Source organism: Clinocottus analis, unplaced genomic scaffold, assembly GCF_023055335.1.
Source record: "Clinocottus analis isolate CAN_PGR_092001 unplaced genomic scaffold, fCliAna1.0.p SCAF_11, whole genome shotgun sequence".
Taxonomy (NCBI): domain Eukaryota; kingdom Metazoa; phylum Chordata; class Actinopteri; order Perciformes; family Cottidae; genus Clinocottus; species Clinocottus analis.
Window position 1 is genome coordinate 1,495,170 of NW_027175832.1, and position 26,055 is coordinate 1,521,224.

Sequence of the window (26,055 nt, forward strand, 5' to 3'; positions counted from 1 at the left end):
TACAATATTTATTTGTATAGAGAAAAACATTTGTATTTTTGTAAAAAAAAATTATATATATACATATATATATAAATAAAATTGTTATTAATGCAAGTTGTGTTGGTGTAATCTGTAGTTATGTAATTACAAGTTGAATTTCAGATGTGAGAGATGCTGCTAATCCCACAGCTTCTCTGTTCTCTGGACACGGATGATTGGTTTCCTGTTGTGACCCCGTGTGGGCTTCAGTCCTCAGACCCTCTGAGGGAAAAGCTTTCCCATCAACGCAGCAGCTGCTGTGGTGGCCAGTGCGTCCCTCGTCCTCCTCGTCTTCACTCCTTATTTCCAGGATGAGGGACATTGTAAGCGGACACGCTGCCGGCTGATTGGCTGAGCCTCAGCGTAGAGACAGCTGTCGCTTCAGGAAGTGACACCTCGTAGACGAGCCTCGTCATCGCTGCGTGTTGACTCTTGTCCTCCTCGCTGTGGTGGCCGAGACTCAGCTACTGTTTGAAAGCAGTGATAATACCCCCCCCACCGCCTCCCCCCCCACCCACACACACACACACACACACACACACACACACACACACAAAAACCTCACAACTAATACTAGCCCACTGCTAAAAGAGGCGGACACAAGGATATGAAGAGGAACAGCTGAGTAAACACTCACACATACTTCTAATGCAACACACCAACTCCTGCCTGAGTTTGTGTGTGTAGCGAGAACAAGTATTTGTGTGACACACACACACACTTTCACACACACACACACACACACACACACACAGTCTGGCAAGTCATCACAACAGGTGTTCTGTAAATGGACACCTGTTCTCTTCTCCACTGTACAACTTTTTAGAACACATTTTTGGCAGTTGGGTGTGTGTGTGTGTGTGTGCGTGTGTGTGCGTGTGCGCGCGTGTGGATCATTTCAATTACAACAGCCAGGTTCCCGGATCAGAGCTGCAACACAGAGTCTGATCTGGTGCTGTATCTTAGCACTGGAGGCAAACATGCACCGAGTACAATGCCTAAGATATGCACATGCTCTGTGTGTGTGTGTGTGTGTGTGTGTGTGTGTGTGTGTGTGTGTGTTGTGACAGCTGGCTATGCCGTACTAGAAATAAACTCTTGGATATAACCCTAACAATCATCACCCCCCCTCTGTTCCCCCACAAACCATTCCTCTAAACTTCAACCCATCCCATTTGGCTAAGCCCTGACTTTTGCTGGGAAACACACGCACACACACACGCACACACACACACACACACACACACACACACCGTTTAAGTGCCAGCGACTCCATCAAGTAGTATCCAAGTGCATCAGATTAGTGAGCATCTTTGTCTCTGTGCAGCACAGACACACTAATGGATTGTGTGTTCAGTCCGTCTCTCTTCCTGGTGGTGTTGGTCTCTGCTACAGGTAAGAAAAAATTATATAGATGTGGTGTGTGTTTAGGTTGTAAAGCCAAATGCTGTATCTGTGATTGTGGACACTAAATAAACTGACTTGAATTAAACTGGGATCCTGATTCAGAAACACACATAAGAGGAGATTAATAAACAGTAATTTCTTACTGCACTCAGACATATGTTGTAGTTGAGGACTTAAAAGATGCAGATTATAACAAATTGGTCAGTAGAAGCTGAGAAATCCTGACTTTAAGTCCACAGCATGGGTCAAAAAACACCCAAAATGTATCCTACATTTCCCATAATGCAACACAAAAGTGTCTTTAATAAGAACACCTCTAGTCTTGCTTGATTGCTGACATCATGACAACGTTGTAGTTTTTGGAGACTTTCTCCAGAGTTACAGGCTGAACATTAGTCATGACAGACACACTGAACATGTCAAATGTAAAGTCCCTTTTTGTTTTCGTCTCATACGTTCCTGTTTGTCTGCAGGGTCAGCGATGAACCTCGAAGGGGAACTTTTCAAGGATTTGATGAAGGGCTACAACAAGAACGTCCGGCCGATGGAGGACAGCGGCGCCGTCACGCAGGTGGACATCAAGATGACGCTCACCAACCTCATCTCTCTGGTGAGTTCGGTGGATTTGAACACTGCCAGCGGCTCGGCCTGATGATTCACACACTTACCAAACTGTGTCTTCTTAGAATGAAAAGGAGGAAGCTCTGACGACCAGCGTCTGGATAGAAATGGTAACCACACAGCTCTCTACTGATTTTTTGAAAACTGTGGAACCAATTTTGTCTCCAGACCTCTTTTTCCCTGTTTGAGTCGTCGTAGGAACCCCAAATTAATTCCAATACTTGTGTTTATTGTATGTATTTGTTCAGCAAAGTATTGAGAAAAAAATGTATATCTGCAAAAAAAAAATCACTTTTAAAAGAAATTTTGATGGTAACTATGAACATCCAGCATGATATGAGCCAGATTCCCCAAAAAAGCCTCCTGGAGCGTCAATAAGACACCTTTTTGGAAAGATTAGGACCTAAAGAATCAGAATCTGCAACAAGAATCACAATAAAACAAAGTGTTGACCTGTTAGGAAGGAGTTTCAGTCAAAAAACTGTGTTGTTCAGTTTAAAAATGGAAAAGTTATGTATTTTTGTGGCAAAAGATGGTCTGAATGGGGCATGCTGGGACTTAAAATTGGCGCACGGTTTCCAAACGGTTGAAGCGAAGCGTCAGTGTTTCTGTGTGCAGCAGTGGTGCGACTACAGGCTCAGGTGGGACCAGCCGCCCCGGTCGGTTCTGTTCGGGAACGTCAGCTCTCAGCTGCGAGTTCCCTCCAAGAGCATCTGGCTGCCAGACGTCGTCCTGGAGAACAAGTGTGTGCAACAACCTTCATGTTCAGCCTGCTCACACCTACTCACACACACACACCTCACACACACACCTACTCACACACTCACGAAGCAAACATCACATGCATTAAGAAACTTGATTGAATAATTATGAGACAAGATGTCGATAACAGGACTGTGTAGTTTAAAACAATGTGTGGAGGGAAGAATGGATGGAGGATGTTCTGAATACAACACATACAGTATACACAATGTACAATACTGTATATACAATGTAGAAACAATGTGTTTGTGAACAGTATATACTATGTATACACAGACACAATGTATCTACAGTGTATACAATGAAGAAACAATGTGTGTGTACACACAGTATGTATACACACATTGTTTCTACATTGTATATACTGAAACAATGTGTGTGTACAGTATATACTATGTATACACACACATTGTTTCTACATTGTATTTATTATATTCAATATAGAAACAATGTGTGTGTACACAAAGTATGTATACACACATTGTTTCTACATTGTATATACTTAAACAATGTGTGTGTACAGTATATACTATGTATACACACACATTGTTTCTACATTGTATTTATTATATTCAATATAGAAACAATGTGTGTGTATACACAGTATTTACTGTGTGTACACTGACACATTGTTTCTACATTTGATACAATATATAAACAATGTGTGTGTGTACAGTATATACTATGTATACACAGACACAATGTATCTACAGTGTATACAATGTAGAAACAATGTGTGTGTACACACAGTATGTATACACACATTGTTTCTACATTGTATTTATTATATTCAATATAGAAACAATGTGTCAGTGTACACACAGTATTTAGTGTGTGTACACTGACACATTGTTTCTACATTTGATACAATATATAAACAATGTGTGTGTGTACAGTATATACTGTGTATACACAGACACAATGTATCTACAGTGTATACAATGTAGCATCAGTGTGTGTGTGTGTGTGTGTGTGTGTGTGTCTCCCTGCAGTGTGGATGGACAGTTTGAAGTGGCTCTGTACTGCAACGCGCTGCTGTCTGCTAGCGGCTGTGTGTACTGGCTGCCTCCGGCCATCTACCGCAGCGCTTGTGCCGTCACCGTCAACTTCTTTCCCTTCGACTGGCAGAACTGCAGCCTGGTCTTCCGGTGAGGGAGACGAGCTCTGGAGGTTTGATGAGCAGCATACGTTCATTTATCTCAGTGAAAAACACGAGATGACTCGTTGAGGAAGTTAGAACGCCTCAGAGTCACCATGCAGCTCTCTGATGGGTCGTCTTGTCACTCAAGAGTCTAATAAGCAATCAATCAAGTGAAAGTAAAATGAGAAATAAATTCAAATTCATAATAATTTCATAATTAATTATATCGCACCATACAGCAATAATAGAATACTATGACATGTACATAAAATAAATTGAATAGAATACATAATATAATAACATAAGAGAAACATTAACTATATATAAGTTAAATCCTCACAGAGCTATAGCTATTATTGTTTCTAGGAATTATGGGATTTTAACAACTTGTAAACAACATTTTACTTAATAAACTAATTATACAAGAAGTTTAAAGTTAATTCAAGACATTTTTAAAGAACATTTTAAAATATGACAGTATTTAGGTCACACATTACATTTGATTGGCTAGAGGGATCAAGTTCTTCTCTTCCTTGATATCCTGACAGTAGAGACTTTATTGAAAAATAAATGTAGGTCAAATTTCGAGAAAATGTTATTTCGGCCAAATAGATAAATTAAATAATCAAATCCAATCAGGTGAAACAAAAGTTATGTTGGGTCGACTGTGGAAATGTGGACTCACCCGTTCACATCATGTTTCTGTGTTTAAACAGAATCCAACAATGACTCCTTCCTCCTCCCTTCCTCCTTCCCTTCCTCCTCCCTTCCTCCTTCCCTTCCTCCTCCCTTCCTCCTCCCTTCCTCCTCCCTCGCTGTCTCGTGAACAGACGGCTGTGTGTGTTTGTTGTGGTTACAGACCGTATATCTTCTCCTTGTGTTCAGCTCGCAGACGTACAGCGCCAACGAGATCCAGCTGGTGCTCAAAGAGGAGGATAACCTCACGCTGGAGTGGGTGGACATCGACCCGGAGGCCTTCACAGGTACGGCAGCGCTTGAATGATGCGTTTTGAACAATCACTCAAAAATAAAACAAAGCACTGTCATGATCTGAAGCAGAGCAAAAAACCTCAATTTCATTTTCTTAGAAAATGGAGAGTGGGCCATCAAACACAGGCCGGCGAAGAAGCTGATCAACACGCAGTTCACTGAAGACGAGCTGGAGTACCAAGAGGTGGTCTTCTTCCTCATCATCCAGAGGAAGCCTCTCTTCTACGTCATCAACATCATCGCTCCCTGTGTGCTCTTCTCCTCCCTCGGCCTTCTGGTCTACTTCTTACCCGCCAAAGGTCTGTTTCCTCCCTGTGTGTATGTGACTCCAGGTCGTCAAACCTCTGCAGCAATCTGAGGTCACAACAAGTCACAGCGTGGTGCTGCGGATCAGCGCTGCACAATTTAAATTTATCGCACTTTAACGTTTAAAGAAACTGCGCTGCTTTGACCTTCTAGTTTATGCACAAGTCTTTGCATCAAAATAAGTTTGGTCCTTTTCCACAGAGCGTCCTCTTTGAAGCAAAATCACATTCTGCAGGATGTGCCGTGTCATGCCGAATGTCAATATGGCAGTTGATGTATTATTTGATTCATTGTGCACGCCTCATGGAGACACACACACACACACACACACACACACACTATAGAGGGAACTTCCATGAAAACGGTTTTGAGTACTTTGCCATCTGGACAGATGTGAGTGACACAACTGTATAAGATGTAGACACAAAACTGTGCAGTTCAAATGAAAATAAAGCTGATTTTTAAAGATGGATATTGTCCAAGCAAGAGCCCCCTAATTAACACTCTTGTCCCTGTTTGGCGTCTCACATGACGGTGTGTAGTTAATGTCTGTTTTCAACACACAACCTCACCGCTCTTCCTGAATAACGGTTTGAGTTTTGCAGCCGGCGGCCAGAAGTGCACCATGTCTGTTGCCACTCTTCTGGGCCAGACTGTGTTCCTCTTCCTCATCGCCAAGAAGGTCCCAGAGACGTCGAGGGCAGTGCCGCTTATCGGAAAGTAAGTTTGCGTGATCACGTTCAGATTTCAGCTCGACGTTTGGGTTCGACTGCAGCTGATCTGAAGAGAGAGAGAAAGATGAGATTCGTGAATCTTTGCCTGCAGGTACCTGATGTTTGTGATGTCAGTGACCACCGTGGTGGTGATGAACTGCGTGATCGTTCTCAACGTTTCCTTGAGAACCCCGAACACTCACATCATGACGGATAAAGTCCGAAAGGTGGGACCGGAGCAAACTCTTTGATTTCCATGAATGAACACACTGTGTGTTGCGTGAACGCTGGATTGACCTCTGACCTCCTCAGATCCTCCTCAACATCCTGCCTCGGCTGCTGAGGATGCAGATGCGACCCTGGACACCGAGCGGGGACAACGCCGACACCAGAAATGGACGAACTCCGGCTCCAGACGGGGACGACGGCGTGTTCCTGGTTCCCTGCCGGCGGCGCAGCTCCACCAGCCTCATCACCACGGCGGAGGAATACGCAACGAGGACAGCTCGCTCTGAACTCATGTTTGCCCGACTCAAAGAGAGACGTGGACTCATTAAATCAGTCTTAGAGAAGCTGAGTAAGCATTTTGAATGAGCTCCCGTGCTGGAGTGGACACGACAGTTGTGCGTTCGCCGTGGCGTGACTTCCTGGTGTGTGTTGTGTGCAGACGACGGGCTGGCGGCGGGTACGGCGGAGCAGCTCGGTGCCAGCCTGATGGAGGCTTCTCCGCAGCTGAAGCAGTGTGTGTCCTCTTGCAAACACATCGCTGAGACGACGAGGCAACAGAACCTCTTCCAGAACGTAAGATCTGCTTCTGTACGTCGTCTTCTCAGGGTTTTAACATCAAATCGACATCAAGCCATGTGTCCTCCCCTACAGGAGAATGAGGAGTGGTTCCTGGTGGCCCGGGTGATCGACAGGGCCTGCTTCATTGTCATGGTGTCTGTGTTTTTTACCGGCACCGTCGGGATCTTCCTGATGGGCCATTTCAACCAGCCTCCATCCTCGCCTTTCCTCGGGGATCCGAAGAAGTATCTCCCTCCAGGAGACAACCTCAGCGAGCTGATGGGAGCCAACTTATTTGGGTGAAAGAGGAGAAATTCTCCACATGTGATCAGTTTAATCAAAGTGGAAATCCGACAGAGTCCTCCAGTGATATTTCACTAACGACCCGAGCGCAGAGAGTGAAGATGTGTGATGTCTGTGGTGGCGACACGTGCTGGTATCAGCTGACATCGACTGTTGAGGATATTTTAAGAAACAAAAAGAGTTCCTTTTGCTCATCTTGTTCAGTGTCAGTTTGTGTGCGTCTGCTGTGAACGTTGATCAAACTCAAGGTCATCATGATGACCTACAAGATAAACTGCAGAAACTACAAACAGCGAACAAACGAGACAAATAAAAAAGTACAACTGTGATCTTGTGATCGCTCAATCTCAGACATTTCTTCATCAAAATGTTTGACACCTTTGTTTGAGACACAGAGCACTTACACACACACACACACCCCGAAACACAGACACACAGCACCCCCTCGCCCCCAACACACACACACACACACACACACACACACACACACACACACACACACACACACAAACACACACACACACACCCCCACCTCTGGAAGCAGGATTTCAATTACATGGCTGAGCGGTGCCTTTCTAACCCAACAAAAGACAGATCCGGCTGGTTGGGATGGAAACACAGTCATGGGGGGACAGGAGGCACACACACACACACACACACACACACACACGCACACACACACGCACGCACACACACGCACACACAAAGCCAAACATTAATACGTGAATATTCACACACACACAGGGGTGAGGAGCTTCACTCCTGATGTTTCCTGGTCTGCGGCGTCACATCAGACTGTCAGTCGGTCGGTTCCAGGACGTTGACAACAGATTGTGAGTAAGACACTTGTGGTTTTTTTGTATGTCTTTGCACTCTTTAACCTTGAAATATTAAGGGTAAAATGTTGTGTAAGATGTTGGGCGCCTGTTGTACTCTTGTGTTATCACTACCTGTACGCAGAACATGAGTTGGCTTCGTTTCGGCTTTTTGTTGTGAAGGAATATGTTGTGCAGCGTTGTGCGCTGAGTGTGTGCGATGTGAATAAAAAGAGGTTCAGGCCGGCTGCTGCGATTCAATCACTTTGTTTTAAGGAGAGAACGTTGATGCCAGACGATGTCTCAACCTGCTGTGTTGCTCAAAGGAACATTGTGTGTTTTTCTTTAACTTTCCCGCTCAAATTAATTTATGAAATCTATTAAATCAGGCATTCATATCACAGTAGCTCTCAAATTATAGTTAAACTTGATTGTTTTATTTTACTTTCACCCCTATTGTACATCTATTGCCAGAATGTTGAGCCTACTATTGATTTCCTCTGAGGTACAGAAATGTTGTGTGAGGGCAAATTTAATTTAAAAATGTAATAATTTAGGAAATACACATTCCTGGACTGGAGGTTCTTGACCCCCAGCGTCTCGGGGAGGCTGTGCACGACACACTGAACACCTTAAGGATACGGCAAACATGCAGCAACTTCATCCTCCATCCCTTTTGGAAACTTAGATAAAAGCTCACCATAATGCTTAGTTTCCAATGAAATCAATTCACAGTGAAAACGTGCTAATGGTGCATACGCCCATCGTCATCACGTTAGCCACACAAACAATATTTCATTATGAAAGCTGAGACTCCACAGACTCCAACAGTAAATCTGATTTAATCTCTGAACCAGCAGCCGAAGAACAGAAAAATATAATCAACTTTTTTCCAACCATGAACCATAAATGATGACTTAACGTTGCTGCTTTGTGTTCAAAAGTTGTGATCGATCACCTCTAGTGGCTACTCCGACGTATCTTCATCGTGTCATCGAGTCATTTGCAGCAATCTGTATTAATTTACTTGTCATGAAGTGACAACTCTTCCTTCCAGCGTCGTGCAGACTATCCTCAGCCTCCCTGTGAAGACACAATCTATGTCTTTATGTCTTTATGTCTCTGTGTCTTTATGTCTCTGTGTCTTTATGTCTCTGTGTCTCTGTGTCTTTGTGTCTCTGTGTCTCTGTGTCTTTGTGTCTCTGTGTCTCTGTGTCTTTGTGTCTCCGTCCGCCGTCCGGTTTGTCTGTCTTTCAGTGTTTCACCATGTCAACAGTGACCAATCAGCCTCTTCCCTTTGGACAACTGGAGCGAGAGAAGCACATCCAGAGGATCTTCAGAGCGCTCCACGACGGCTGTGGGCCTTCCTGCGAGTGCCACGCTCGCTCACCTGGACCCAAACACCGGCGAACGCCTCCTGACCGGCAACCTGAAGAGCCACTTCCAGGTGGAGGTCTGGCTCCTGAGACGCAGTGGTCCGAAGGCGCCGCAGCATCACACTTCATGTGCTCGCTGGAAACAGTCAGTCAGATTCACGTCACCGCCAGACCAGAGCTGCAAGGTGAGAACACGAGGGATCACGTGTGTGTGTGTGTGTGTGTGTACGTGTAGTGCAGAGATTGAGCTGTTTTAAAAGACTGATGCTTTGTTTTAGGCCCGCAGTGTGTTCCCAGGAGGATCTACAGCATCACCACAGGAAGCAGCAGGTCACAGATATTTGTGGCTGTGGAAGGTACTGGGGTCTGGTCAGCGCGTTCATATCCATCTCACATGAAGGGAGAGTGAGGTTCCATGTTTTTTATCACCACATTCTCAGTCTCTCCTTGATCTCTTCCTCTTGTCAGAGACTTCCTGCGTTTGCCTCCAGTGTTGCGGTCCGGCTCGGGCGTGTTCCCTGCAGGGCTTCGACCGTCGGGGCCGGCAGGTTTTTCACTTTGAGAGGCCCCTCAGGGTGGACGCCTGCTGCCTGGGCTGCTGCCTGATGGAGATGAGGGCCTACACACCTCAGAAGCATCTCATCGGCACCGTGTGTCAGAGGTAGGAGGTTCTGGTCTGGTTCTGTCGCAGGAAATGAGAGCGTCACACTGCTCATTACAACCACGGCCCATGTGTGACCGTTCAGGCTGGGAGTGCTAGCCACGCAAACATTTGTGCGGCGTCATTTCCATCATGTCGTCACTCTGTGAGCACAGCGCTCTGCCCTCTTGTGGCCGCAGGAGCATCTGCAGCTTCTTCAACGCTGCAGATGCTCAGTTTTCTCTTTTCTTCCGCTCAGTTTATCTGACTTTTGTTTTTGCTTTTTAAAGGATGTGAGTTTAAATATAGTATAAAACAACTTGTGATAGATAGTATGCTATTTATTCAAGCAAAAATAAAATTACTCCCCAAAAAAGTTACTTCCACCCTCCCAGGAGGAAGAAATATATACTAAGTATATTTAATCTTAGCATATTTGAGTATACTTTAGTATATTTGAAGCCCTACTAATCATAAGTATACTTAAAGTGTGCTATTTTGGAACAACTTATGTTGTACTAAATATATTTAAGTTGTACTTAAATGGTATTTAAGTACAACTTAAATATTTGTAGTATAAAATAAGTATATATTAGGTATATTTTTTGTGCTAAATTGGAACAACTTAAAGTATACTTAGTACATTTTAGGTATATTACTGTGTATGTGCCAATATACATGTACATATACATCTGTTTTATATCTTTGTCTTTTGGGTGAATTAACCTTTTGACCCCGACCTTTAAAATACTGAACCAGCGATCTTAATACTTTTCATTCTCAGACTAAACAACTCGTCATGTGATCCTTGTTTTCCACATCACTCGCAGCCGCTGCACCGCTGCACCGCTGCAGAGGCCCTGCCTGTCTGTAAATAGCCTTGAGAGCTTTTACTGGGAGTGTAGCCTGAACCTTATGAGACTTAAACAGCTGCGTGACAGAGCTCAGCTGGGAAGACATGCAGCATCCTTCACAATGGGGACGTTGGCTAATGGGAGCAGTGGAAGCAAGTCTCCTGTCGTCAAACTAAAATACTTCCTGCTTCATTCGGCCTAAATCTGATCCAGGGTGAGCTGGGCTGCCAAATTTAGAGTTTTCAAGAAGCGACGCGGGATGAAGTGGTCCCCAGTTAAGACTAATCTGGCAGCGGTTTGGGCGACCAGATATCTTCTTGGAATAGATATTCTCTCAGTCGTGCCGGAATAAAGCGTGCCCCAGTTTGAACTCTTGCGGCAGCGAGCACACAATGCTTTTGGTGCTTCAGAATCATGACAGCTGAAAATGAGATCAACCAAGCATCGAGGCCGGCCCGCGCCTTTGTGTGAAGCCCCGGCCGGCGTATCTGCCAGGTTGCTCGTTGCGTGATTATGTAAGGACGGCGTTGAGCTTGTGTGTGACGGCTGCCCGTGTGCTCAGGTGGAGCGTGTTCACTCCTCTGCTGGAGGTCTGCGGGTCTGAAGGAGCGTCGGCCGTCAGCGTGCAGGGCTCCTGCTGGCCGTCGCGCTGCGCCTCCAGCCAGCAGTTCCAGGTAGAAACACTGCAGCGACACACAAGGAGGCGTGTTTCCTACTCGTGTGTTTCAGTCAGTATGTCTGGCTTTTGTTCACAACATCTGTATATTTAATATTCTTCTTACTGTTTTTTTTTTTTAAACGTTGTCTTATTACTGTTTTGTATGGAAGCCCATTTCTGAAAAAAAAAAAAAATTAGGACCAAAAAAAAAAAGAAATATCAACTTTTTAAAATTTGTTTTTTACTTATTGTGCAATACTTTTACACACATTTTTACTTCTTACGCAATACTTTTATACACATTTTTACTTATTGGGCAACACTTTACACACTTATTTTATTTTTTATTCCATCTGTATATTTAATATTCTTCTTACTGTTTATTTTTTTAAATGTTGTCTTATTACTGTTTTGTATGGAAGCCCATTTCTGAAAAAAAAAAAAAAAATTAGGAACAAAAAAAAAAAAAAAAATTTGGACCAAAAAAAAAAGAAGAAATATCAACTTTTTAAAAAAAAATTTTGGTCCAACTTTTTTTTTTTTGGTCCTATTTTTTTTTTGTGGAGGAAATGGGTTTCCATAGTTTTGTTTATGTATATTACTTTATCTATATTTACTGTGAGTAATGCTGCTGTAATCCTGTAATTTCACCACTGAGGGACTAATTAAGGATTATTTTATTTTACTTGATCTTATCTTCCACCAGATTGTCTCCAACATTGGGGAGAAAATGGGCACGATATGGAAGAAATGGCCCGGCTTCAATGTGGAGCACAACATGGACCATGAACATTTTGGGTTGGAGGGTGAGAATGATTTTTAATTTCTCATGAAAAGGTCCCGAAACTTCTGCCGACGTGTCCAAATATCAAAAAAAAAAAATCTAACGTGAACGTCACTTTTCCAGTGCCTCTGAATATGGAACCACATATGAAACTTCTCCTGCTGGCCGCCACGTTCCTGCTGGTAAGCGTGTGAATTATTATCACTTCTGTATTGTGTTTAAACACAACGGAAGAGACAGCAGAGGTTTAAATAGTGAAAGTAAAGACATCTAATCCCATTCAGCGGTGTTGTGTTTGTCATCGTTTACTGGATTACTGAATGTCTGCTGTGAAAATGTCGCTATAATTAAATCTCCTCACTGATCAACTCAACTGTTTGTTTTTTTACAGAATTATATGTTCTTTGAAATGAGCTGATGGATGAAAAGGATCAAAGTGACATCATAGAAAGCGGTCTACAGAAACCGCATCCGTGAATTGTGTCTTATGAAATAAAATGACATGAAGCAGCTTTAGCAGCAGATGCATATTTGACATTTATTGCTATAATCCATCAGGTGTTGCTCCAACAGGGTGTCTTCACTGTTGACACACACACACCTGCACCCATCACCACCACAACACAGGCAGCGTTACAGTTTTTCAACAAACTATAAGCGCTTTCTTGACTCCAAAAAAGGCTCCCGGGGGGGAATTGATAGAAACTGCGAAGCGAACCCGACCGCGGGCCCGGTTTCATTCATTTGAATAGAAAATGAAAGCAGGAGTGGTCAGTGTTTCAGGACTCCTCCACACACCTGTTGAGGACATTAAAGCAGAGCCCATCCCCTTTGGATTCGCTCGAGGCGGGATGAAGACGAAACAGGCGGAAGGAGCACTGCTTCGGGTCCGGCTCGGGCCAGGCACAGTGATTCAGGCAGCGCGGCGGTCCATCCTGAAGACGCCAGTTCTCCGACCTTCTGCCCAACGAAGGACGGTCCTCATCCTTTGGGATTCAACGTCCAAGTCAAAGATGGAAACTCATTGCTGATTCAGTAAAAGTGATCTTTGAAGTGGACTGTTATTTACAAGTATATCGTACACAATAATAGTTATTCTAGTTCCAAATGACCAGAGGAATTGTTAAAATACAGCGCTGTAATAAAATAACATCGACCTGCAACCCTGATTTCTGAGTCCCAATTAAACAGATCAAGATTAATTTGAAACAGCGGGAGGTGTGATGTCATGTTAAGCAATAAAATGGGGTGAAGTCCTCGAACAGGTTGGTTTTGTCAAGTACACTTTGTCAACAGCCGATGAGCAGGTGAAGAAACACCGGTCACATGACCTCCCTCTGGTGGCAAGTTAACAGATGTGACAGGTCACGTTGAAAAAATAAAATGAAATTGGAGGCTTTGTTCTTCTCTGGTTGATTAAAAATAACGCATATTTCCGTCTGGGGCTTGGTTCAGTGTTCTGTGACAGGCGTTTCTTCTGCTCTGTCTTCATGTTACACAATGCCAATCCACGTAGAAGCGTCCTTCCCTGGACTCGTCATCCTCCAGCGTGTCACATATACACACACCTACACACACAAAGACAAACAACATTAGCGAGGGACAAAGTAACTAGACTATTTATTTCACTTCAAACCGAGGTAGCGACAGTTCTTACTAGCGCAGAGGTTGTCTGTGTGAGAGGCTAAAGTCCGCCACTAGCAGTCACCAGTCCATGGAAGTCTACCCATGCTCTGCACACAAAGAATGCAGCACATCATCATTCAAAATAAACAAATCCTTTGAGTATTTAGGTCTTTTCAACGGGAGAATCACAACCACAAACACGGATGCATTTAAATCAGAAGCACTTCAAACATGGAGTTACAGACGAGGTCGTTTCTTTACTTGATTGTCTTTCATAGGACACACCAACAAATAATGCAAAAAACAACACACGGATTTGTTTGATTTTATAGCCGTGAGTCTTGTGATGAAGGTATTCAATTAGTAAATCATGATTCCCAAACAGTCATTTCCATTAGCGACTATAATGTTCTCTTTTGATCTTCAAAATGTCAGAAAATTGTACAAAACTAAATGTTTTCTGGAGCCCAGTTTTACATCTTGATATTTCTGGCCGTTTTCCAACCAATAATTAAAAAAAAAAAAAAGAAAGAAATTAAAAGTCGTGCATCTTCACATTTAAGAAGTTGGAATAAGAAAATGCTGATTAGATATAATAGAAAAAATACAAATAAATCACCACAATCATCTGCAAACATTATGATTGTTTTTATAGTTATGAAACACAAAACAACACTAGTGCAATATAGCAAGTAAGTCACTGCAATCTCAACAGAAATGTATAAATAAATGTGTGAGACAGAAAGAGGAATTAATAAAACGATCAGACATACATACTTGATGCTGTCTGTGTGAGTCTTGTACTCCATGATGGTGTTGGGAGGCAGGTTCAGGACTCTGCGCAGCGTGTCTCTGATACGGGCTGTGGTCGCCTGGTCGCTGGCCGTTTTGTTCCAAATGGAGATGATGTCCTCCTGGAGACGAGAAGCAGAGGAACTGAACCGGGCGGCGCGTGAAGAGACATAACAGGTGTGTGTTTGTCTGTCTGTGGGTTTACCTGGAAGCGTACCGACACCACGGCCCCACAGATCTCCTCTCCAACCATGAACTGCTCCCCGAGCATGGCCAGGATCAGGTTCTCCCAGCAACGAGACGCCAGACCTTTCCTCAGACGGATGATCCACTTGCCTCCCATCTTATTGGCGTCGTCCTGAAAACGATAGGCAGGCTTTCAGAGAGGGGGTTTTCCATGTGTGAAACCAAATTTTAAGTAAATGAGATCCAAGCACTCACCTCCCACATAGGTTTAATCCCATCCTTGAAGAGGTGGAAGTCACTATGGCCTGTCAGATCACCTGGCCGGATCATGTGACTGTAGAAACGCCAGAACTGCTCCACCTTGGAAAGGCCACATTTGTTTTAATATCAAAATGAGTCACCATGAGCTCCGTTTACATCTACAGGATGCCCCGGTGGAGGTGGGAGTCTTAGTCAGACCCAATCAATAACAAGCCATCATAGATGCCAAGGCAACAAACTAGGCTCAACACTCGTTGCACACAACATTTGCATTGCAGACCATTTGTAACGTGTTCGCAGGCTCTAACAGACACAGCTGGGTATTCAATGGCAATATAAGAGGAAACACCACAACATGTCTGTCTTCACATTGAAAAGACTTACCGAGGCGAAGCTGCCAATCGGTTTAATGTTCTGCTCGTAGCTCTGAGTGCTCGCTGGTCTCCCCGGGGTGCGTCTGGAGTACCAGAAGGTGTAGTTGTATTGAAGAGGGTGCTCTCCTGCCCCTGGCACCACCATCTGCACAACAAAAGAAAAGGACTGAGCCACACACTTAACCTCAAAGCTGCAAACACACACACACCAGGCCTCCGTAGATAGCACCAACCTTTCTCTTGGCGAAGTTCTGTTCCTTGTCCTCGTCTTCAGTGGTTTCCTTCTCACCGTCTTTCGGTGAGCCTTGGTCCTGGTCGTGGTCTCCACTGTCGTCATCTTTCAGACTGGAATTGATGAGGAAGCAAAAACATGTGTGTGTTACACTAACTTCATTTAAAACTATGAAAGACTTGACAACTTTGTTGACAAGTAATTATGTACAACGTTAAATTGCTTTAAAAAAGAAAAAGCTAAACAGAAAGAGGTTAGTTTTTTTTCAAATTGAGGTTTACACGAAAGGTGTTGAGTCAAATTTGGTGTTACATGTTTGTGATGCAGTTTAAGTGTACACAGGTATATTATAGTTGTGTAGCTGTAGATATTTCTTATATTCAGTGTGTAAAAAATGTTGACTGTTTATAATACACACAGATGTACATAACCTACTTTAATAGTGTATATCTCATTACAAACAGCGAGCCATCGGCTGTACTTCAGAGCCGCGGAAAATCCATTTCGAACCCCAGAATGCGCGCCCGTCTCCCCGCCTCCCAGCAACTGCCACACCGAGGACTCAGGGCCCGCGCGCCTGTCCGCACGGCTAAGCTACAGCTAACAACACAGCGAACTCCCACCATAAAACACTACGCAACCGTTGTCGTTAGCTCCCGTCGTTGTGAATGCTACTAACGTGCGTGTGTGTGTGTGTGTGTGTGTGTGTGTGTGGACCTTCGCCCTCGCGTGGGTTTAAAAGCCCGACGTTACACAGCATGTAGGACCCCACGGTAACGCTGACACACCTCTCTCTCTTTTTACACGCAGCCGCTTTCATGCGCGTTACTCTCCCACGTTAGACACGCAGTCTCGACGGGGGGCCCTCTCCCTGCACACACTTTTTGATTACTCACGCGTCAAATTTGTTGTTCATTATTTTCTAGGTGGGAGCCTTTCGGAGTCCGACCACAGTCCGCTGAATTCCGCAGGAACTGCAGCGCGCGCGCACACCAGCAAGCCCACGTGCACGAGCACGCAGTGTATTTGGGTCGTTGCGATGAACGCGCGTCGTGGTGACACAATAGTGTCTCAGCTTTTAACCAAATGGATGAATTTATACTCACTGGAACATGTCAAAATACAATTGTAATGAGCAAAAAAAAAAATCACATAAAAAATATGAGACACATCAGCCAAAACTTTTTTTTTGAATGTTTTATTCATTGCTTTTAACTTCCAAACATAATCAATACACATTTAATCAGTCAATTATAGCTTTATAAAAGTCTCTGGGTCTAATGAATCATCAGAAACCCTGTGACTCCGACACAGACATGGCTACGAGCAGACACACACACACACACACACACACACACACACACACACACACACACACACACACACACACACACACACACACACACACACACACACACACACACACACACACACACACACACACACACACACACACACACAGCTGCCTCGACACAACGAGGGCCGGCGGCTTCGTTTCATGAGCCGGCTTCCTCTGATGTGCCGCATCCCTCGTTTCATCACTTCCATCCATCCGTTTGTCGTCTGTTCTCGCGGCAACTTCAAACCGTGGTTCTGTTCAGGTCCGGGCCGAGTCTCGAAGGGGGCGAGGGGGGGGAACGACGACAAAAAAAGGGAGCTGGGGGGCGGGTTGTGTGAGTATGGAGTCAAGAACAACGTGGGATTATTTGGGTCCGGCCTGACTTCAGTGTCCAAATGGTGAACATGTTTGAGAACGAAGACTGTGGAAAAAAAAACTGTCTGTGTCTTGAGACGGACAATACAGGCTGGGCCGAAAAGTGGAGTGTTTTGGCGTGAGGGATGGGAGGACGGCTCTGGCATGGTATGGCACGTTATGGTGTGGTGTGGTCTGGTTGGCTCTGCTGTCAGAGACCAACCCCTTGCCCCCTGTGCCTCTGTGAGGACCTTCATGAGAGGAGCCTTTGTTCCGGGCCGGCAGGCGTACCAGTGAGTGAATGAGCGAGAGCAGCGGCGGCCCTCTTCAATTGCGGCTGTTTGTTTACACCACCAAGTCCCGTCATACTTCATTAGCAGCCCAGCCCACCGACAACCTCTGAAGTCCTAATCGCCGATGAGTGTGTGGCTGCCCATCAGCCCTGAGCCTCAGCGGTTCAGAATAAAGGGCTTTCCAGTATTCCCGACACACACATTCCCACTGAATCGGCCTGCCTGCCTTCTCAGCCACTAGTGGTACAAATACATACAAGCGCGCGCACACACATACACACACACCCTCCGTGGTGAGGGTGGATGGGAGAACTGGTTCTTTCATCATGGGCCAAGAGGCACCGGGAGGTGAGCCGACATCAGTGGAGCAGCAACGGTCCCAGAGAGCTAGCTTTGCATCACAGAGATGTGAGAGATCTGCCGCCCAGAAAGAGACAAAAGCAAGACAGAGCGATTATTCAGTGCCGCCATCCTCTGAGCACAATCGCAGACTTTAAAATGTGTCTTTAAAATAGGTAGGAATCAGGTCATTTATACCCCTAAAATGTAAATCACAATGATGTGTGTTTGATGAAATAAAGACGATTCATCAGCTGGTGTTGCCAAGTTGTCTTTCCCAGATTTAGCATTGCACAATCATAAGTAACTCCACTGAACTGACCTCCTGTATGGCTCTTCCCAGTCTTTCCTGGCTTTTCACCACTTTCCTGATAGAGACACGCATCCATTACAATCTCTGACAATCAAAACAATAAAATAAGCTACCGCTACTAGCCGTGTTAGCACTTTCTAATGAAAGAAGAGAGCCAACCTGTGTATCCTGCGAGCCAGGCTGAGGGTGAAGTTGGCCGAGCAGTCGGGCTGATAGGTGGACGGCACGATGGCGTAAACGCCAGGAGGAAGACAGCACGCCAGGCTGACGTCCCGGGTGTAGCAGTGAGGGACACAACTGGCTGCCGGATCCTCGTCCCTTGAGAACGTCTGCTCAGATTCTCCTTCTGGAAACTGGACACAGAGATGATCAGATGCTGCATAACTACTACTAGCTTTATTTTGTTGACAATCCTTTTTAATAGTGTCTGTAGTGAGCATGTATGTATTATGTTTGTGTGATGTCTTGAGCTACTTGGATCCTGAATTTCCATCCATCCAAATAGTGTGTGAATTTTTTTAATTTAAAAAAAAAAATTGTTTCTTTACACCAGGGATAGTGTTTGCAAAGGCAGCGAAATATAAAATATCTGTATGATTATTTTTTCAAAATCCCTTAAGACAAAAGTCTACACAAATGATTTATTTCATTTCAATCTGTTTTTAATTGTGTCAGGACGACAAATGCACATAATCTGTTAAGCTAGCTCGTGGTGTTTTCATATTGTTTCACTGACCTTGTAAATGTGGAAGCCGATGGGATGGAGCTCGGTGTCGGGCCGGCTCTGCTGCAGGGTTATCCTGACATTAACTGCTGATGTCGCTGCTGACTCATCGCAAACTGTAAAAGGGAAGCGTGGGTTGTTCCAGTGAGACAGGAAATTCCGGCTTCCTCCGGCGGTCCGTCCCTCCAGCCACGCGCCCCGGAAGTGACTGCTGGTCTCCCACTCGCCATCTGTCGTCAACGGCAGTGCAGGTGCTGCGCTGTTCAGGGCACTGAGGAGGAAAAAAAACAACACGTCACGTCAGGAAAACTTCCATTCAATCAAAAACACAAGGACGAATAAATTAGGGAAACAAATGAACCAGCAGAGGTCACCATTTACTTGCTGCCAATCTTTTTTTTTTTAGGTAAATCATGACAAAAGAAAGTCTCCATCTGTGTGTCATTTGATTTTCATCACCACTTGTTGACCGATGGGCTTCATGGGTCCAAGGAAGTGTGAGCCAAAGAAAAGCATTCTGGGTACTGGTCCTTACCTGAGGGATATGGACGAGGAGGAAAAAGCCCTGATGAGGAAGCGGGCCTCCGCTCCCGGCTGGTAGGTGCTGGGGATCAGCAGGTAGTAACCCGGCTCCAGCTGCTCGCGGAGAACCACCTCTCTCTCGTAAGCGTGGCAGTGAGAAGAAGCACAAGGAGGTTTGCTTAACGTCCGGCTGAGACGGAAACGCCTTTTCTCCACCTGTTGACAGAAAGGTGCGAGTGCCGTGATGCAAAGACACACACATTTCTTCTTGTTGCTTCCTATACGTGACGGCACAGACCTTCCACATGTGCAGAGCAATGGCCCGGTAGTGCTGGTGTGTCGTGCTCTCGCCGTCCTCGCTCGGCGTTTCCGCGCGCCGCTCTGTGTTCCTGCGCTGCAGCAGGGAAACCAGCACCTCTCCTCTCTCGCACACTTTGAGCCAAAACTTTGGGTTGCTGCAGTAGCTGCTGCTGTTTCGGCTGCCGCCGGCCGAGCGCCCGCTCGTCCACCGGCCAGCCAGCTGGCGGCGCTGCGTCAGCAGGTTTCCTGTCGGCAGAGAGGAGCGATGAGAGTTTTTAAAAGGAGGTCCAATTCAGGGAGCAACATTCTTAAGCAAATTAAAAAAGGGAATTACCAGTATAGATGCTCTTTAGGTGCCCTTCGTCACTGATGGGGTAGCCCACTGTGATGTCATCAAACTGGGACAGAAACTCGCTTTCATCCAACCAGAACTCGCCCTCAGCAACCCTGGCTTGTAAGTCCAAAGCAGAAACGGGGTCGACTGAACTCCAACCCGAACCACTGCGGACAGAGAGGCAGACTGAGCGACTGCAGACTGAATATTCACGTCTGCACCTCCCAGCTTTAAGCAGGCTTCTGGGTTTTAAAAAGGTGTGTACATGCGAGTGCCTACATCATGTCTGCAAAGTGCTTTAGTGCTTTGACTGGACTTTATTTATTTGATGTGGACATCAATATGGCATTATAATCCCTAGCACATATCCATACAGAAAAGAAAACTAGATGCACTGTGTTCAGTTTATATAGCGAATGCTAATTTCCAACACCTGTCCACAGGAGACCTTTTCTTTCCTTTTTTTTTTTTTATTTAAAAAAAAACAAAAAACATATATTTTTATTATTATTTTTTTTTAAATATATATATTTTTTTTATAAAAAGAAAACCCCCCAAAAATTATATATTTTTTTTTATAAAAAAAAAAAATTAATTAAAAAAAAAAAAAAAAAAGAATATATATATATATATATATATATATATATATATATATATATATATATATATATATATATATATATATAAAAATACAATTTTATTAAAAAAAAAAGAATACATCCACATATACATACATACATACATAGATACATACGCAAAGTACAAGGGTGTTAAATGTTTAAAGAATTTTGTTTTTCTCTTAACCATAATTTAAAACCTTTATTGAAAACCTTAAAATATTTGTCTCTGGACTTTCAGAGTGCCCAGCCTCAATGCAGATTTCAGCCTTGATCAGTTATTTATGTAGTAAAGTTTGACACACGTGCCTACCTCCCTACCCAGGCTCCGCCCCAGCAGCATCTTCCCCAGGGGTTTCTGATCCGGAGCAGCAGTACTTTGCTCCCTGACACCATCTGGACGTCCAACCACTCCATGACAGTCAGCGCATGGTACTGACCGAGCTCACTGGCACCTACAACATGGTCATCGAGGTCATCGGGGTCATCGGGTGATGTGACACACACAGGATCAAAAATCACTTGTATCTGCAAGAAAAACACTTCTTTCTGACCTTCTCGGCTGCTGCGCGTGGAGCAGCTCACCGCACACTCGTCCTTCACTGGACGCAGAAGCTTCAGGTCCAGGCTTCTCCCCCTGACCCGGTCACTGTCTTGTCCCGGTCTCTGCTCCTCCTCTGCCTCTCCCAGGCTCCAGCGTTCAGCCAGGCCCCCGGTGAAATCCACCAGGGCCTCGGACACCTGCCCCGCCCACAGTCGCTCATATGAGCCATGAAGTCTGAAGAGGAAGGAAGGCACAGGAAAGGGGATTTCAAAACATCCCGAAAAACTGAGAAACTGAGAGATTTCCAGGTGTTACTTACTTGGCGTAGGCTTTCTCCATCAGGGCTACCCAAAAGGCCGTGGGCGAGTGGCATCGTGAGAAGCAGAGAGTGGAGTTGAGGCAGGGCAGGCGGTCGTCGATGGTCACTTCTGTCCAGTGTCCCTGCTGCCAAAAACTGAACTGGAAGGAGCCCCTGTATCTGCTGTCATCCCACTGGGGCTGCTCTGGAGGAAACACCTGTACAGGGAGTCACAGACTTCATCAGCCCAGCAGCACAGGACACAGAGCAGACAACATGCTCATGATTTACACACATTCAATGCAACTAAGAGTCTCATCACTGAGCCACCCTGCTGCCCACAATGCACTTCTACAGATTCGGTCATAAGCTGTGGATCATTGGACTCCTCGTGTTGCTCTACCTTGTTCAGCAGTAGTTTGTTCTTGAGCAAGTAGGTGCAGGCACAGAGAAACCAGCAGTCTCCCAGCAAGCCTTGCTTTGCATGACCCAGGCTGAAGGTGTCAGGGAAGAGAGCTGGCGACGGGCAGATCTCCTGCAGGTGTAAAATAGACTTAAATTGAGAAAAGCACAACTAGAAACACTGCCTTTGTTCCTATAAGCCCGCTTTCAGAATGCACTCAAGCACCTGATGGAGGGGAATCCCTCTTCGGTGGAACAGATAAACCTCCGACAGGTCATGCAACATTTAATCCGTGAGAAAACAAAACGCACAAGGAATACACGGCGGCATTTCCCCATTTCCCGTTTGGCCCCGGGTCTGACCTGCGGACGTCGCCAGGTGATTTCACCCTGAAGCCTGGCGATGGGCGTGGAGCCGTCAGAGAACAGGGAGGTGTCGTCCGAGGGGAAGTCCGGGTCCTCAAACAGAGCCTCGCCTCCTCGCTCTGCTCCTGCAGCTTCTTTCATGGCTGCAAAACCTGCAGGGTCCGTGTGGTGAAGCTCAGCCAGCTGTGACCATCCTCACGGCCTCTATGCATGACACCTTCAAACAACAAGGGACATTAAATAGAAATGAGATTTGTAAATATCACCAACTGAAAGATGCAACCTGCTGTAGATGGAGATAGTTTAACTCTATTAATGTTATGACACTTGTGGGTTTTCTTCTTCTTCTGAATACTTGAACAATTGTGTCATTTGCATGTTATCTATCACAGAAACCAATCAAACTCTCAGCATGCCACATATGTGTATAATAATATTCTACAGTGACTATATTGCAACAACATTATATGCATGTAGATAAAAAAAAATACATACTTTGGTTATTCTTCTCGTTTATTAAGTGATGAACACATGCATACATCCACTGTTCACCACAACCGTAATAACAGGAAGTATATAGAAGAGCTGTGTGCATATGTCTCCAAACTAAACTGTCACACCGCAGGTGGAGGTGTAGATGGTGTACAGTCCCTCCACGTCTCTGTTTCTCACCTTTCTCCTCTTCTGAGCATCCTTCCCACCGAGCAGCTAGCCGTTAGCTTAAACCGCTAACACGTAGCATCGCGTCTCCGGCTCGATTCATCTTATCTTCGTGTCACAGACACAATCACGTTCAGCTTGTTTTAAGGACCCAAAAGCCCGACGGATGTCCTCATGATGAAGAGTTACATCCCGACCAGGCCGCTGCTCCTTCTTGCTGAATATAAACACACGCTAAGTCTCTTCCGGCCGGACAGCCGGCGGCTCGTTCGTGGAGTGAATCCTTCCTGTGCAGCTGGACACGGCTGCCACCTGCCGGCGGTGGCGTGAACTGCACCCGGTTGTATGGAAAACATTTACATGGTCGTTTTTTTTAAAATTATTATTATTATTATTATTATTATTATTATTATTATTATTATTATTATTATTATTGTTATCAGGAACATCTGGGGTAAAAACAACAACTAATGCAGCAAAGTATAATACTGCTGCAATAAATCATAACTTAATGACACTCAAGAAATTCACTGTCATGGTCATGTTGGAGGATGTAGTTTGTGTGTTTTGCTAAGTGGTGATTCTAATATGTTGACCTCTCGTTGTTTGTACCATCAGTAAGCGTAGATTAAACATTACAAATACAGTAACTGGACACGGTTTTAAAGTAGTGAACCTCTGCAGCAGGACTGGGTAATTAATTTTTTCAACATGAGACATTGGGACCGTTGTGGAGGGCCGAACCAATAAGCTGAACTTAATTCAATTAACTCAATATTGGTATTACTTTATTTATTATCCTCAGTTTTACTTTCTCATGTTCTCCCCATCTTTCTTTCTTTTTTGTCTTTCTTATGTTTTCCCTTTTCTGTCAATATATTTACTCTTTCAATTATTTCTTCTTCTCTTTCTTCAAATCGTGCTTTTACACATAACGCTTGTTCATTTCAGCAAACATTACTTGGATAGATAAACACTGAAAAGGCGAATCAAAAATATAGTTTTTATTGGCTTTAAAATAATCCAAAACATCCGATTATTTGACTTTGAAATAATACATTAAAATATTGTTGCATGTCTTTGTGTCTTTTCCTCAGGTGTCGTCCACGACTCAAGATGCTGTTCAGGGTTTTCTTGTTGGAGAGACAAAAAGGAAAACATTAATCTTGACTCAATATTGTTTGAGTTTGAGCTCAGACGTTTGTTGAAAACAGAGATGAACTCACTCTGGAACAGACTTCATGGCCTTTTTCACCCATTTCTTGTCAGGATCAGCACACAGAAGTCTGTTTTTCCATGTCTTGAAACTGTAATAAGACAACAGAAGAAGACATGACAATAGCCAACATCTCAGTGTGTGAGTGTGTGTTTCTTCCAAAGCATTTGTCATTCTTTCTTACATTATTGCCTTGATGTTGCAGAAACCTGTGACCTCCTGGATTTTGTAGTATTTCAGAAACTTCACAGGAATTGGATCTTGTTGGTACTGTTCGCAGCATTTGGGTCCTTCAAAGAGAGACGTTGCAAACATTTCAGCAAGAAAAAATGCACTTTAATGTCAAAACAATGCACGATCTAAAGAAATGCAGCTGTTGTTCTCCAGAATAAACAAGTGAAATGCATCATAGTGCAGTGAATAATCGCTGAAGTCACTCACGGCCGTCGCTCAGCGCCACCAGCAGCACCAGTATGACGGAGACGCTCAACACAAACGTTCTCATCCTCGCACAGCTCTCCTCCAGCAGGATGTCAGCTTTCTGATCTGGACCTGAACCAGCTGATGGAGTTCGTCTCTGGCGGTGCAGTTTAAATACTGAAGATGATGTCCAACCGCAGAGCGAGGAACTGCTGCTGGAAATACCAACGGGGATGTATCTGGGTCAAGCTGCAAGTGTGGCAAGTCTGCGCTGCGTACTTTTCACCACAACGGTGGAACAAAATCCCCTTTTCTCCAGGGTCACGAGAGAAGAGATAAAGTTTACTGCTCATGATGCCAGCATGTTGTTCATACATGTTACTAAACAATACATGGGCTTCATTCCTCCAATGTAAACACTGTGAGATCCGTTCTTTTCAATCGCCATCACTTTATAGTTTCATTTAATAAGCAGACATGGAATATCACTACGTATAATTTACTCACTGTACTCAGACATCCTGATACATTCGAGGTATTTGTACTTCACCCTCAGTTTTATTCTACTTTCTCGCGTTTCTCAACCTGTTTTTACTGATGTGATGTTGTGAAATGTGTTTTTCCTACATTCAGTTTATGAACTAACACTATAATAATATTGATTAAATACCTATTTTGGATGGATTTTTGAATGAAGTTCCTCCACGTCCCACTGGTCCATACAATATGTCATATTTTTATAATAAAAACTGCCCAACTGTATATGACAAAGTTCTTTTTTTTTACTATATCATCATTTTATTTTTGGTGCTTTTACTATACATGCTGCTAATGCTTTTCCAATAGATTATCTAAGTATTTTTATTGCCCTTTAAAAATCTATATACTTCTTACAGCTCTATTAACATGCAGACTCATTGAGTTCAGTATCTATTGTTCAAGAGGGAACAGAGAACTATAATTATTTAACACGCGATATAAAAGTTTGACAGGAACTTAAACCCGACCTCACTGCCAGACTTCCTGCTGACCTCTTTGCTGCACACCAAGAACATTGTGCAATTATGATTGAGCAATTATGATTGAGCAATGTTTTCATCGTATTTATAATCCTTACATCAAACTTATAGTGATTTTCATAACGTGTCTGTGGGCACTGCTGTTAATAACACGTCGGCATTGATCTCGTGAACATTGAGATGATGCAGAGACGACCACCAAGAGACTGTAGAGACGAGTCAAACACATACGACACAACCTCCAGACACACAACACACATATTCATGTGTTCATCACAACACGCAGCGCAACAACTTATTAAGGACATTATTGCATGCACTTAGATAGATAGATAGATAGATAGATA

At 44.2% G+C, this 26,055-nt stretch overlaps 4 protein-coding genes across 5 annotated transcripts; 2 read left to right on the forward strand and 2 right to left on the reverse strand.

The window, feature by feature from the left end:
- Positions 1-1,354: 1,354 nt before the first annotated feature.
- Positions 1,355-7,148, forward strand: chrng (cholinergic receptor, nicotinic, gamma). Its single transcript, XM_068571206.1, has 12 exons — positions 1,355-1,416; positions 1,902-2,038; positions 2,115-2,159; positions 2,668-2,792; positions 3,804-3,959; positions 4,838-4,935; positions 5,041-5,241; positions 5,854-5,968; positions 6,074-6,188; positions 6,274-6,538; positions 6,629-6,762; positions 6,841-7,148. The coding sequence occupies exons 1-12, from the start codon at positions 1,362-1,364 to the stop codon at positions 7,048-7,050; spliced, it is 1,656 nt and encodes a 551-aa protein (XP_068427307.1). The 5' UTR covers positions 1,355-1,361; the 3' UTR covers positions 7,051-7,148.
- A 1,980-nt stretch (positions 7,149-9,128) lies between these two features.
- Positions 9,129-12,632, forward strand: LOC137782399 (phospholipid scramblase 1). The gene is made up of 8 exons (XM_068571679.1): positions 9,129-9,219; positions 9,301-9,426; positions 9,520-9,597; positions 9,710-9,902; positions 11,298-11,409; positions 12,100-12,199; positions 12,301-12,359; positions 12,569-12,632. The coding sequence occupies exons 1-8, from the start codon at positions 9,132-9,134 to the stop codon at positions 12,593-12,595; spliced, it is 783 nt and encodes a 260-aa protein (XP_068427780.1). The 5' UTR covers positions 9,129-9,131; the 3' UTR covers positions 12,596-12,632.
- Positions 12,633-12,689: 57 nt separating this feature from the next.
- eif4e2 (eukaryotic translation initiation factor 4E family member 2) lies at positions 12,690-16,628 on the reverse strand. 2 transcript variants are annotated; one of them, XM_068571617.1, is made up of 8 exons: positions 16,545-16,628; positions 15,650-15,761; positions 15,427-15,561; positions 15,037-15,141; positions 14,801-14,953; positions 14,581-14,717; positions 13,835-13,910; positions 12,690-13,745 (listed from the first exon to the last, which is right to left on the reverse strand). In XM_068571617.1, exons 1-7 carry the CDS (start codon positions 16,562-16,564, stop codon positions 13,862-13,864), a joined length of 711 nt encoding a protein of 236 aa, XP_068427718.1. In that variant the 5' UTR covers positions 16,565-16,628; the 3' UTR covers positions 12,690-13,745; positions 13,835-13,861. The 2 variants fall into 2 exon arrangements, with proteins under 2 accessions (XP_068427718.1, XP_068427719.1); XM_068571618.1 differs by having other exon boundaries at positions 14,577-14,717.
- A 247-nt stretch (positions 16,629-16,875) lies between these two features.
- Positions 16,876-23,315, reverse strand: capn10 (calpain 10). Its single transcript, XM_068571680.1, has 13 exons — positions 23,066-23,315; positions 22,391-22,610; positions 22,029-22,160; positions 21,647-21,843; positions 21,338-21,561; positions 21,097-21,238; positions 20,167-20,333; positions 19,831-20,078; positions 19,546-19,748; positions 19,023-19,281; positions 18,446-18,639; positions 18,296-18,341; positions 16,876-18,051 (listed from the first exon to the last, which is right to left on the reverse strand). Exons 2-13 carry the CDS (start codon positions 22,532-22,534, stop codon positions 18,022-18,024), a joined length of 1,986 nt encoding a protein of 661 aa, XP_068427781.1. The 5' UTR covers positions 22,535-22,610; positions 23,066-23,315; the 3' UTR covers positions 16,876-18,021.
- Between the last annotated feature and the right edge of the window lie 2,740 nt (positions 23,316-26,055).